The following is a 12,938-nucleotide window of genomic DNA, read 5'->3' on the forward strand; positions in this document are numbered from 1 at the left end:
TGAGAGAGAGAGTGAGATTAAAAGACAAGAAAACAAGAAAATCTGGAGAATGAAAAGAAAGGTATGCAGAAACTGCCAAACAAGCCAAATCAGACCACTATTCAGTGTACTAAACAGCAGCAATTATTTCAAAAAGTGGTCAGATATGCCACAACTGACACGAATTAAGAAGATGCCTACAGGGAACATTTGCTAGTTCTTAAACGACAACAAATACACGTTTTTAAATTACAGAAATTCACAAATGACGTTACTTTTATTCATTTTCAAAAACAAATGTTTCTTTCTTTTTTCCTTCTAGTACTGTCTACAAGCACCTTCCATTTTGTGGATAAACAACGATTTATATGTGCTACTTGAAATCTCCATGTCCAGTTCTTTATCCAAATAAGCCAAATTCCTGTTGAATCTCATCTAAGGATTGAGCAATTTGTTAGTTAACTGTAAAGCATACTATGTATTCCTCCTCCTCACAGCACAACCCTTCAATTTTATTAACCAGTTCTTCTCATAGCTCRTTGGCAGTGCTTGGAAATTTGTATTGCTGATAAAAAGTCCTGGAAACATTCTTAACAGGATAGAACTCCAAAGTTGGTCAAATTCCCAGTTTGGAACTGTTGCATAAGTTTAGAAAGCCTGAAGCAGTTTTCCAAACCTCCCAAGAGTGAATCATAACAGCACCAAGAAAAGAAATCAAAGTAGGGAAGGGAAAAAAAAAAGTGTTTTAGCATCTATCATGGTAATTAAGAAATCTCAGTTTTAACTGCCGTGGAAAATAACTAATTATTCCTCCTCTACACACTCCATTTACTCAAGTTAGATCCTTTAAGAGGATCTAATCAAGAGAGCAATCCCACAGAAGGCAGCAGAACTTTCTATATCAGGACATAACTCTGTAAAGAGACAGTATTTAGGTCTACTTTAAGTCTACTTAGGCCCAAATTCTAGATAACTCTGACACGTAAAAAATCTGAACTAAAAGCTATTTTAAAATGAATGCACACTGATATTTTCTTCACATAAGTTACACAGCAGGCATCTCTCTGACTCAGAATATTTCCTTAGATCTATGCAAGCGAATTCAGAATTTCTGTCTAGTGCCTAGCACAAGGGAGCCTTTGCCCGGGACTGCAGTACTCAAGTGCTATGATAATACAAGTAATACGAAAGAGAGAGATTTTTATTCAGATGTGAATACTGTTGTACGCAATATACACAAGATTCAAAGATAAATTTTCAATTTACTGAAAAGTTGTACAAACTTGCCTGAACTGAATTTCACTGCCATAGGGCCTTGAAATATGTAACTCATTCTATCTAGTTTAGAGAGAATAAATTGTAAAATTCATTTAGCTAGGTACCTATGTATTCTCAGAAATATTTAGAACTGAGATAACCACAGAATTTTAACTTGAAATACACTTTCTATTGTATAATATTCAAAACAGCTTAAATCCTATGCAGGATAATATAAAGAACCTAAGAATATTTTGTTCGGAGAAAATTATGTTYAAGATGCACAAGAACTACCTTTTTCCAAGTGACTTTGATGCAGATTTCCATTGCTTCAGTACAAACACAGCCATCCTCCCCATACCAGCCAAACAGGTCAAACTTGCACAGGCTTGGGAGATAATTGAGACCAGAAATCCTGTAACCTTAAGCCTGCCTCAACTACCCCAAAACAGTTCCYTGCTTTGCGCATCTAGTGAACATGTCTTTTCAAGGCCTCCACAGCCAACAGCTAYTTCCTTGGCAGCATAAGCAGTAGTACACCAGAACGGGATACAACCTCAAGTATTACAGATTTTTCCATCGTTCCCAAGGGAGAGACGATGTATGCCATCTCTTAGGCTCTCCTCTTTTACTCTTAATAGTTTCTTACAATGCTTTGGAGAGGGAACATTTTTTTTTTTTTAACTGCAAGAAGAAAGTGATGGAGGCAGTCCAAAACTGCCGTGGATTTCATTGGCATGACTGGGTTTGGGATTTACACCGGCGCAACTAGAAATAGCAGTTAGAGGTCCCAGGCCACTACATTTATAGGGATGAAAAGATCACATGCTGATGCTTTCACAATGATTTCTGCTTGTTTTTAAGAAACAACAAGTTCTCCTCAAGGGTAAAATTTTAAAATAACTATCTATTCAGTTATTGCCTGGAAATTTTAGGAAAAGTAATCAAAACAAAAACTTTTATTTCAATAATTTTCCCTTAGTTTCCAGCAAACTGATAAGTGAGAATCTGGTTTATGTAAGTCAAAAGCTTACATGCATAAAACATTGTCTGGTTAATTATAAGCAATTCAGTCATCTAATGAGAATTTATGAATTACATTTGGAAGCTGGAAAAAAAAAGCAGGCTGTATTTGGAGGCTGTTTCAAATAATACAAGCAAATTTCACCAACTTGTTAATGATTTGGTTATTGTTACACCAGATTCAAAATGGCAGTTGAGAGCACTCAGTACTTCACTGACTCAGGACGTGAAAAAAAACTTACAAAAATTCTCACATGAATAACTACCTCATACCAAGAATTTCAAGATTTTGCCTTCCACACTGATGACAGACATTTTGTGTGTGTTAATTCATTTATTATTATTATTTTTTTTATTACCATGGTTAGAATATTAATACCTATAGGCCATACTACAAGAGAAATTTATTCTATACAAGCAATGAAACAAAGCTTTGGGTGTCATCTCTTTCAGAATTTTTTTCCATTTAGTTCAAATGGAGAAGAGTAAAATTTGCCTTGAGTTTGCTATTTCATGAAGCCACTGGAATTACTCCAGATGAAGCCTGCCATGTCTGGGAGCACCATTATTTGGTTAGACAGAGAAAACAAAGAAAACTGAATCCTGAACACATTGTGACCATAAAAATACAATCACGCATAATATAGGCACATACCATTTCCAAATTTTTCTTCCTTCTAGTCTATTAACAATATATATAAACACAATGGAAGACATCAGCCACATGAGTAAACAGCACAACAGCGCATCAGCAACAACGTAGATGTTCATTATCATTATGCTGCTAAAGCTTTGCAAAAGAAAATGAAATATTGCTCAAAGAAAGCTCCTTGGTTTATCAACAGTAGAAAGCTTAAAGCACAGTATGAACCTACCATTAACTACATACTCTAGCATTAAGCCTAAATGTCTATGTGAGTTAAATACTGTTACATTATTCAGTTTATGCAGCTATAAATGATCTGCAGAAAGGGCAAGAGAATCAAAAAGCGCAATACGCAATCCTTTGGAAAGCTTGATATGAAATAATCAATGACTGCTCTCCAGCAGAATCACTGCTCTTAAACTGTTCTTCCCAGTGCTTCTTTCTGACTACTTCCATTCAGCATGAAGTAGTCACTTCTGTCTACTCTCTGCTGACCTCCCTTATTTGTTACCACTTTTGTCTTGAATAACTGCCTAATTAATCTTTATTAAGTACCTTCCTGCTCCACCACAAAAATTACAACCTACACAAAGCCTGATTTGGACTACACCCTATTTTGTTTTTAAAGTCTAATCCAGCAAAACACTTCAGCAAGAAACTATTTTTCATCAGCAGGACTTCATGGACTCAGTGACTAAACAGACACTGAAAATTAAATCTATTTAGTAGGGCAGAGACAGCATAAGAGACTATAATCACATTGTTCATTTAACATCCGAGTAAAGGAAGCTCGGGACTGCAGTATTTATTCTAATTAATATTTAATTAACTGAATGGAATTCAGACTACCATCTAGCCCAGTAATATCATTTATCTGGGAGGTGAGAGACCAGTGTTTATGCTCYGACTCCACACCTTGTGAAAGATGGATCATACACTTGACAGAGCAGGGATGAGAGTCTGTCATACTCAAAATCATACAAAGCTGTTAGTGAAATGCCTTRCTTTCCAAAATTTACAAAAGCCATCCCGTAAAAGGCAGCCGTGTAGTATAGAAGTGTGGCTTTAAGAAACAATCCAACTTCCTGTTTGTCTTAATCCCTGTTCTTTTTCATGGGTAAATATTTTTATATCACAGGAAAGAAAGTTAAATAAGAGTAGAAGTTTAAACAAATATAYGTTCCCATATTGGACAGGACATTCCAATCTTGCTTCTACTGATGTTAACAACAGTCTGTGTAAGAGAAAAACCTGATACACAAATTCTAAACTCCTCTTCCGTTTTTATAGACAAAACTATTCTTAAGTTATTGATTTCTGGTTTTCTGTTCCTAAGATTTAGCTAACATATTAACTATTTATGTTAAAACTGTTAAATACCATCAATACCTTCAAACTCTTCCCTGTAAACACAAACAGTAACAAACCTGCTGAACTACATCGCAAACTTTTAAATCAATGCTAAATGAAGATTCTCTAATACTTCTGTACCTGCTTAGTTTCGTGAATGTTATTAGTTAGCATGGTTGATTCACAGAGAACTACTAAACAGACACACCTTTACATTATGTTTAATAGCATCTTCATATTTAGTAACACCAGGCAGGAAAAGTGTTTTTGCATACATCATGTTAATGGCAATGGGAGTGAAACAGAAACTGCAGAAGCATAAGTGCAAGGTTTAGAATGAGATTATTTCACAGTCCTGTTGACAGAATGGGCAAAATGTTGCAATAGATAGGATATTTACGGGTTTAAGTTAAAAAACGTAAATTTAGAGTCACCAAGAAAAAAGGAAACAAGTATGGACTTGATTTATCCATTCAAAACAAAAAGAGGGATTTAAATAAAAAAATCATTTTAAGAGCTGTAGATTAAAACAAGTTATTGTGATATAAAGCTCTTCACTCACGAATAAAACGGTATTTATTTAATTACTACATGGTGAAAGATAGGATCTTTCATGCTCTCGTCTTTCACAGGTTCCGAATGTAACTGCCACAGTACAACACGCGCTATCGGGACGGGGGATCACCTCGGCGACGACACCCGAGTCACCAGCAGCTTTCCCGAGGTTCACCCATCTCCTCCCTCGAACCACCCCCCCTCGCCACCAGCGACCCGCTCACCGCTGGCAATGMACGACTGACGCGCACTGTGCGCCCTATCACACGCGGAGCCGCCGCACGGGTTTCGCGGCGCTCGGCGCCCCCTGGGCCGGCCCGCGGCGCAGCCCCCTCACGGCACGCGGGAACGGCCGTTAGGGGCCGCCCCGCCCCGCGCCGCCCCGCGCCGCCTGGCGAGCTTCCAGAGGGGTGCGTGCAGCGCCGCGCCGCGCGTCCCTGAGGGGCCGTAGCCGCACCGACGTTTGCCCCCATCTGCAAATCGGAAGTCGAAGTATTTTCGCTTTGACGTTTGTAAAGGAAAACAACCTGCCACACGCAGCTCTCGCTCGTGGCCAGGCCGGGCCCACGGCCGTCACGCAGACAGCACAGCGCCCGGCCCCGCTTCCGCCGACGGGGGAGGGGGGGGGGTCCGGCGCGGATCCTCCCTTCTGYGGGGCCACATCCCCTGGCGGCCCGGCGGAGCCCCCGGCCCGCCCCGCCCGCCGGCCGGCACGAGTACCCGTGACTCGCGGTCCGGCGCCGGGCGAGCCGCGGCGGCGGGAAGAGCGGGGCAAAGGGGATGCGAGCGAGGCCGGAAACGGCGCCGCGGGGCACGGGACGAGGCGGGTAGGAGGGCGAGGCGCGGCGGCGCCGCTCCCTACCTGTTGCGGCGGGTCGCAGCCGGCGATGACCTGCTGGTAGCCGTGCGAGCTCTCCAGCGGCGAGCCCGCGCGGGAGGAGCAGGAGGTGCTCACCCGCCGGCACCCGGGGCCGTAGGTCCTCACCCGGTCGTACGCCACATTGCTTTCCTGGTGCTGGTGGGACGCCGGCTCGCGGCACGGCAGGGGCTGGGGCAGCGGCTCCGCGCACGGCGGCGGTTCGCGGCACGGCAGGGGCTGGGGCAGCGGCTCGGGGCAGCAGGCGGGCCGCCGGCTGGCGGGGAGCGTGCTGTAGTGCTGCTGGCGCCGGTAGTAGTGGTGCTGCTGCTGCTGCTGCAGGTGCGGGGGCAGCGCGACGGGCTGCAGCTGCTGCTGCATCCCGTACATGCGGGCTGCGGGGAGCCCCCCGCGCGGCCGGACTGCGGCTCCCGGGGGAGCGGGGCAGCAAGTGCAGAGAGGCGCCGGGGCAGGGCGGTGATTAGTACCTGCGAGGGAGCCGCGCCTAGGGCGGGACACACCTGCGCGTGCAGAGCCCCGCGGCCGCCTCCCCCGCTGCGGGCAGGGGGCCAGCGGGCAGCAGGGCGGCGGAGCGCGGCCGGCGCGCCGCTGCCAGGCGGCCGGGCCGGGAGCGGGGCCGGCCGGGGCCGCCGCCCGCGCGAGGGGGCGGGACGGGACAAGATGGCGGCGGCCCCCGGCGCGGGGGATCGCCGTGTCCTTCGCGAACGCTGCGCTCCTAAACCTGCCTCAGAGGGGTCCTCGCCGATGGGCTTCAGCCCAGTCGCTTACGTGTGAAGAACTAAGCTGCTTATCCAGAATGTCCCTCTGCAGAGAAGAGCGTGAACTCCCGTTGGTTTCCTGCTTTGGGTTCCTCTTGCGTTTCACATCACCCAAGCCCCCAGTGAAAATACAGCTTTTCTTCTAAAAGCTAATGGAGTAATGGCATAATTATAAAATCTTGTATAATAAATATTGCTCTTTTTGATTTTTTGTTTTTTTTTCCCCTACATGCTTACTAATTGTTTTCAGGTCACACAGTAGGACTCAAAGTGATACAAATTAATGCTTAATATTAATATGTAGCGTCTATTTAGAAGGGAGACCGATTATTTTGCAGCTAAGTTATTTGATATTTGCATTCCTTACACTATGAAATCCAACTATAAAAGCATCTGATTCATACTGGATTTTTTTAAGTTCAATTTACAACCACTAGTAGAAGGCAAAAGTTAAAAAAAAAAAAAAAAAAACAGCAGGCCTCTGTAGTGTGGGAAATTAATCATAATGCTCCCAAGATGTCACCAGAACAAAAAATAGGCCCTATAGTACCATGTAATGACAAAAGATCTTGCACATAATAGAACAATAGTGGCTATTTTGGTTATTCTACATGGCATTCCACTGGCCATTCACTGAAAGCCTTGTCTCAGAAATTAGGAAGTTCTCACATAAAATTTGCTCTGTGGGTATCAGCAATGGGTTGGGAAGGTAAGAATTTTAGGATGAAGTCCTGCCACAGTTCAGTATTTAAGTTACCATGATATCTTGGGACATACTCAAACATACGAGCTTCACTTTTCATTTATGCATTAAACCCACACAGACACATGTACTGTACACGTAGAGTACATGTACATGTACTCTAAAAAGCATTTAGAGTAAGTTCTCTCTCGCTAGCTTCAATGGAACTATATGCATAGGAAAATGGTGGTCGTGCACATAAAGGGAAATACACCTGTTCCCTTGAAAGCTCGTTCTTGCTTCAGAAGCATTGAAAAGCTAATCAATGGCTTCATACAAAACAATTACAAAAAAAAAACACTTCTTGAGGGGCAACAGAATCTGGTTGCAACAACCCAATCTCTATTTTACACAGACCATTAAAATATTTTATGCTTCATTAGGAAACTTCAGAAATGACATTAATATTCCCTAGGAAAAAATAAAATTGTTGTAGTGTAAAACATACAAAACATTATTAGGTGTTAGCGAACTCAAGGACTCTTACCAGAGTGCAATATACTGCCCTGCTTAATAAAGAATGTCTTGAAAATTTCCTATATGAGTCAGCAGAAAGAAAGCCCTAAGTCATCCTATTGTAACTGAAATACGAAATAACTTCCAGGAAACTTTGTAAATGTGGCATGGATTGTTGGAGTCATAAATAATAAGTAATATATGCATAGTGAGCTGTACCAGCTAATGAAAATAACCTCAAAGAAAGCATTTGAATTTTACGTGACCAAAGTTTTGTGTACATCTAACCCCCAAAATAATACACCATTCTGTAACTTAGTGTGTTACCTGTTAAATATGAGTTCTTGATGTGATACTGTGGGTAGGAGAAGTAAAACTATTTTGATACAATATAAGAGAGAAAAATACTTGGCTTGGGCAAACCACTACAGAAATACATGTAGTATTTTGGCATCTCCATTTAAATTGTTGAAATTACTTGGAATGCATGCGAAAAGTTACCCAAACATAATATGGGTTTGGAAAACTGTCTAGAAAGGCAGAGGAAGAGAAACCTGCAAACTGCCAGGGAGCTGCACAGCTATAATCCATAAGTAACTGGATGATGGAGACAGAAAAATCTGCATTCAGATATAAGGAAGGCTTTAGAGATTGAAGGGGAAGTTAGAACTAGCTGGTCAGTAGAAGCTTTGGTTTTCTGATCCTCCTCCTTTGAAGAAAGAGCACTTGAAGTTTGGTGGAAGGTGCCTCTCTGCAGAGACTGATCCAGGTAGCCCAATGCAGCCACTTTGTTCCTGTTAACCTCTTCATTAACCTGGGCTGCTTGGATCAGGCTGTAGCTGGTAGAGCAGCTGAGTGAGAAGATGCCTCCCTCCCTTCTCATTCTAAATGGTTTTGACAAACTGGCTACAGAGCACTCTTCCAGTTTAACCAACAAAAGCTTAACATGGTTAATTGGTTATGAAGTGAAGCAAGATATTTTCAGACAGGAAAGCAACTACAACATCCCAACAACTTACAAGGGACACAGTGGCTGTCTAGAACTTGCTGTTTAAGTCAAAGATACTTTTTTAATAGAGCTGGTTTTTTAAATCAGCAATTGTGGATTTATGCCAAAATTACTAGAAGTTTATGGCCTACTTTATGGAGGTCAGGCTTCATGATCTTGTCTTCCATGAAACTGCTTGTACGTGCAGACTTCAATTTGTGTCTTTTTTTTTTTTTTTTTTTTTTTTCCCAAAGCTGCGGCTCCTCAACTGCCTTTTGCCATTAATTCTGTACAAATATGTATGTAATATCTGTCATCAGGCAGAATACAGAGTAATACTTTCCTGGAGGTTCAGAAGCAGAATCAGCTGGACACAAGAAGGGATTAGACTTTTGCTTGTAATGTGAAAACATGTGGATTGAGGGGAGAAGGGGGCTGAAGGGAGAAGGAAGAATTTAGATGCTTCTAAATATGAGTGAAGCTACATCTCCTTTTTTGCTAACACAGGCGGCAGTCTGACATGCTGGAAAATAGAAATTTCAATCTTTGACCACAAACCTGGTACAATGTGTAATACAATGCCACTTACCTGTTTTAGAGTATCTTTTGTCCCCTAATACTTCTTTCTTTCATTGAACAACTACAGATGCTCTGCGTACAAAAACCTCCAGAACACCAGGATCTCAAATCTCCAGCCTGAAGTTCCTAGGGACAAACATGTATATTTATTTATTACACATCATATACATACAAATATTTATACGTGTGTGTGTGTATATGTCTATGTATATATTATATATATATATATATGTATGTATGTATGTATGTATGTGTGTATGTATATTACACACACAGTATTCAAGATGTGGAAAAATCATAGATTTACACAATGGTACAATGGTGACAGTGTTTTGTGTTTTGTTCTCTATTTCTTTCCTAAGAATTTCTGATGTTTGATTTACTTTTGACTGCCACTGAGCTAGTATTTTCTTGGAGCTCTCTGTTACAAACCCAGTGTTTTGTACTAGAATGGTAATAGGCCAGAGCCTATCATTTTGTATATGAAGAAAGGATTATTTTTCTGGAGATTTATTACTGTACGTTCATCTACAATGACTTTTCATCTGCTGTATTGTTTTATTTAGAAGTATTTTAACAAGTTTTCTTGCAATGCATAGCTAGCAAGATTGGCTCTAAAAAGCTTCTTACATGATTTGAGAATTTCATTTTTATATGTTACAGTGTTCTGATGGTAAGAAAGTTGAGCAAAGAGAAAGGCTTAAACAGAGTTTAGGGTATGAGAGACAATATAAGGGAATCGCTTATTGATTCGACTATAACCTGACTGTTACTGGTCTCATTGGAAGTTTGGGGGGAAGCTCTCTCATTCTTTTTGCCCTATGTTGCTTGTAATAAAATATGTGATATCAATTGTACTTTGAAGTTTATGCACTTCAAATACAAATTAAAATCTTGGAATATGCAAAAATTCCTAACTTAAGTGATCCTAAGTATTAATTCAGTTCTTATACTCTAAAATGGTCAATGACCATGCAAATATACTCCTTTTACTTGTAGCAGGAGGCAAGAAAACTAATCTTTGCATCACAGTATAACAACAGTACACAGAATGAAAAAAATACTTTGTTTTAAAAAGGACATTGTTTGTTTAAAAAGGATGCTGTCAACATATTCAACAAATAAAAAAACCCAACTATTGAATTTCATTTTGTGAAGTGAAATAATGCAAAATTGTACTTATCCTTTACTAAAAGTTACACTCTTGTTCTATTTTCCTGTTTAAATTATTACGGTTATTTAACAGTCAATCTATTTTTTCCAGATAATATTATGCATGAATTTGTGATCAAGCCAAAAACATGCTGAACAAGTTCTGTCAGTTGAAAACCTTATTCAACATGCCAAAGAGCAAATGCCTCTTTTTAACGAAATACTGTCAGTCGTCATTTACCGAATGTGACTGCAAAAATAACTTAGGAATGAAACATTGTGTGCTATACACAGAATTTTATCAATCAAGTTTAGTGCAGAATAACTAGCAGAAGATGATGGTAAACTTTGCACTCCTTAGGAAACTGCAAAAGTTATCTGAACATCAGTGATGTTTATTCTATGCTACCAGTTTTAATTTGTGGTTCAGAGATGCTCTAAGAAAATCAATAATGAATGCAGTCATATGGAACATAGTATGGTAACAGCTGATCTGTAGAGCTGGTTATTTTTTAAAGATGTTTTATGCCAAGGAAAAGATACTACATTCTTTATGACCAAAAAGTAGGAAATGAGTTCAGTTCCAAAACAATAATTAGCATTTCCTGCTCCAAGACAGACTGCCTAAAGAACAACCCTTATTGTTATAGGAGATAAGGGAGGTGGAACTGTCAATATTTTAAGAAAAATGATGTTATCTGGGATTTTTAGAAGTGCAAGATTAGGATTTGGGGTTTTGTTTGCCTTTGTTTTTAACCCTACATAAATTTAAAAATGTGTCACAGAAACAGCTTTTAAAAAATCTGAAATTATTAAGCAAATAAAGATTACAGAAAAATGTTTAGAATTATCCTAAACTTTTAAAACTTGTATAAAATTACTAAGCATGGCAATTAGTTCTTAATATCTGTTGTGTTTTTGAATGATTTCCTCCCTCCCAACAATTTATCAAGAGGAAGGAATGCTTTAAGGTATACTTATTTCAGATGCATTATTTCCTCCACATTATTCCACTACTACAAAATTACTATGGCCAAATCTGAAGGATGATAGAAACAAGTATAATAGACAGTTCTTTGGTCAATGCATGTCATAGCTATAGGTCAGAACGTAACATCTAAATAGCTCAGGCAACCTGGTCACAGAAACTGGAAGAAGGGCAATTTAGGCTGCTTCTCACTACTGTTGCCATGCTGTTCCAGTATCCAAACAAGCTAATTGAAATAAGTGTGTTGTTTCCATTTTATGACCTATAAATTATATCTTTTAAGCAATATTTTTGGCTAAATATATTTCGCAGTTACAGGTCATAAGTTATGGGTTATAAGCAAACATCCTGTCAAGAATTTTTATTAGTTCTCTCCTGGAATGATCCAGATTTTGCAATATTTTTATAGTTTATACCTGAAATTTAAACTACTTTTTTTTAAGTAAAATAGAAGTTCTGCAAAATTTCATCAAAGAAAATTAATTTATTTCAGCTTGATTGACTACTTCTGCTGTAAAATCTAGTAACTGCTCTTGCACAGACAAAGCAAAGGAAGCTTAAATTTCGAATGTGTGCCTTACTGGTTACGTAAAAGCAAGAAACAAAAGTGTATTTTTCCTTCCAGAGATCTGCAGTTTCTTCTCTCTGATTTCAGAAACCACAGCGCTCACGATAATCCTCCCACATTGTTTCATCAGCTGATTAAAATGCAGATCTCCTGCTAGGTAACACATCTTTGTACTGTGGGTGTTACTCTAACCAGCTCCTTATTAACAGAACTACTTTATGCAAGATCAGCAAGTTGGTATCATAAACAACACAGAACAGTTCTTTTAAATAGGACTTAGTATTTTGTTTGTGGTATTTTTATTTGATAGAATGCTTAATGGCTTTTATTAACTACTTAAGCATATTAGTTTTCGTGTCTTTTAAAACTTTTTTTGCAGTAAAGAGTGCATTTATCTGGCAAAATAAAGAATTCAGAAAAGATAGTCTTATATGAGTCATGAATATTATTTTTTCTGATTGTATTGTATGATTTGTGGTGTATTGTACACTGAACAGCCCCATTTCTTTTTTTTTTCTTTTGTTCTTTTTTTTTAAGCCCAGAGGACACTTGCAGAATTTTAACTTATCCTCATTCTTCAAAAAGTGAGATTCTATTGCTGACAGGGACTGGGAATGCTGTTACACTTAGTTTTACAAGTACTTGCTATTTACCTTTAAAATTGGGGAAAAAAGTCAAAATGAAAACATTTCAATCACATATATTTGAAATTTAACTTCATGATTAGAAAGACTGCATTACAAAAATCATTTTTTTTTTAAGGCAGGTATTTTTATTTCAACCCCATTTCACTAACTTCTGATTCTTAAACTTGCTTGGAAATGTAGCAGCTGGCCAGTCTGTTTGCCCATCGACACAATCTAGACTACAAGAACTAATTGTGTCAAGGCTATGTCATCTATGTCATTCTTGTAAAACCAGTCACTGCCCTCAGCTAGTAATCCTTATCACTGTTAGAAATTAACTTTAAGAAGCACAAACATTCTTCTTGCAACTTTTTTTTTTTTTTTTTTTTTTTTT

At 39.5% G+C, this 12,938-nt stretch overlaps 1 protein-coding gene across 2 annotated transcripts in view; it reads right to left on the minus strand.

The window, feature by feature from the left end:
• POF1B (POF1B actin binding protein) overlaps positions 1-6,056 on the minus strand; it is a 22,988-nt gene extending 16,932 nt beyond the window's left edge. For both annotated transcript variants that reach the window (XM_085319593.1, XM_085319592.1), the window contains exon 1: positions 5,673-6,056. In XM_085319593.1, the coding sequence (XP_085175719.1) occupies positions 5,673-6,056 (384 nt within the window). The remainder of the gene's footprint in view (positions 1-5,672) is intronic.
• Positions 6,057-12,938: the final 6,882 nt, after the last annotated feature.

This window comes from Rhea americana, unplaced genomic scaffold, assembly GCF_003343005.1.
Source record: "Rhea americana isolate MKP2758 unplaced genomic scaffold, rheAme1 scaffold_6, whole genome shotgun sequence".
NCBI classification, from domain to species: domain Eukaryota; kingdom Metazoa; phylum Chordata; class Aves; order Rheiformes; family Rheidae; genus Rhea; species Rhea americana.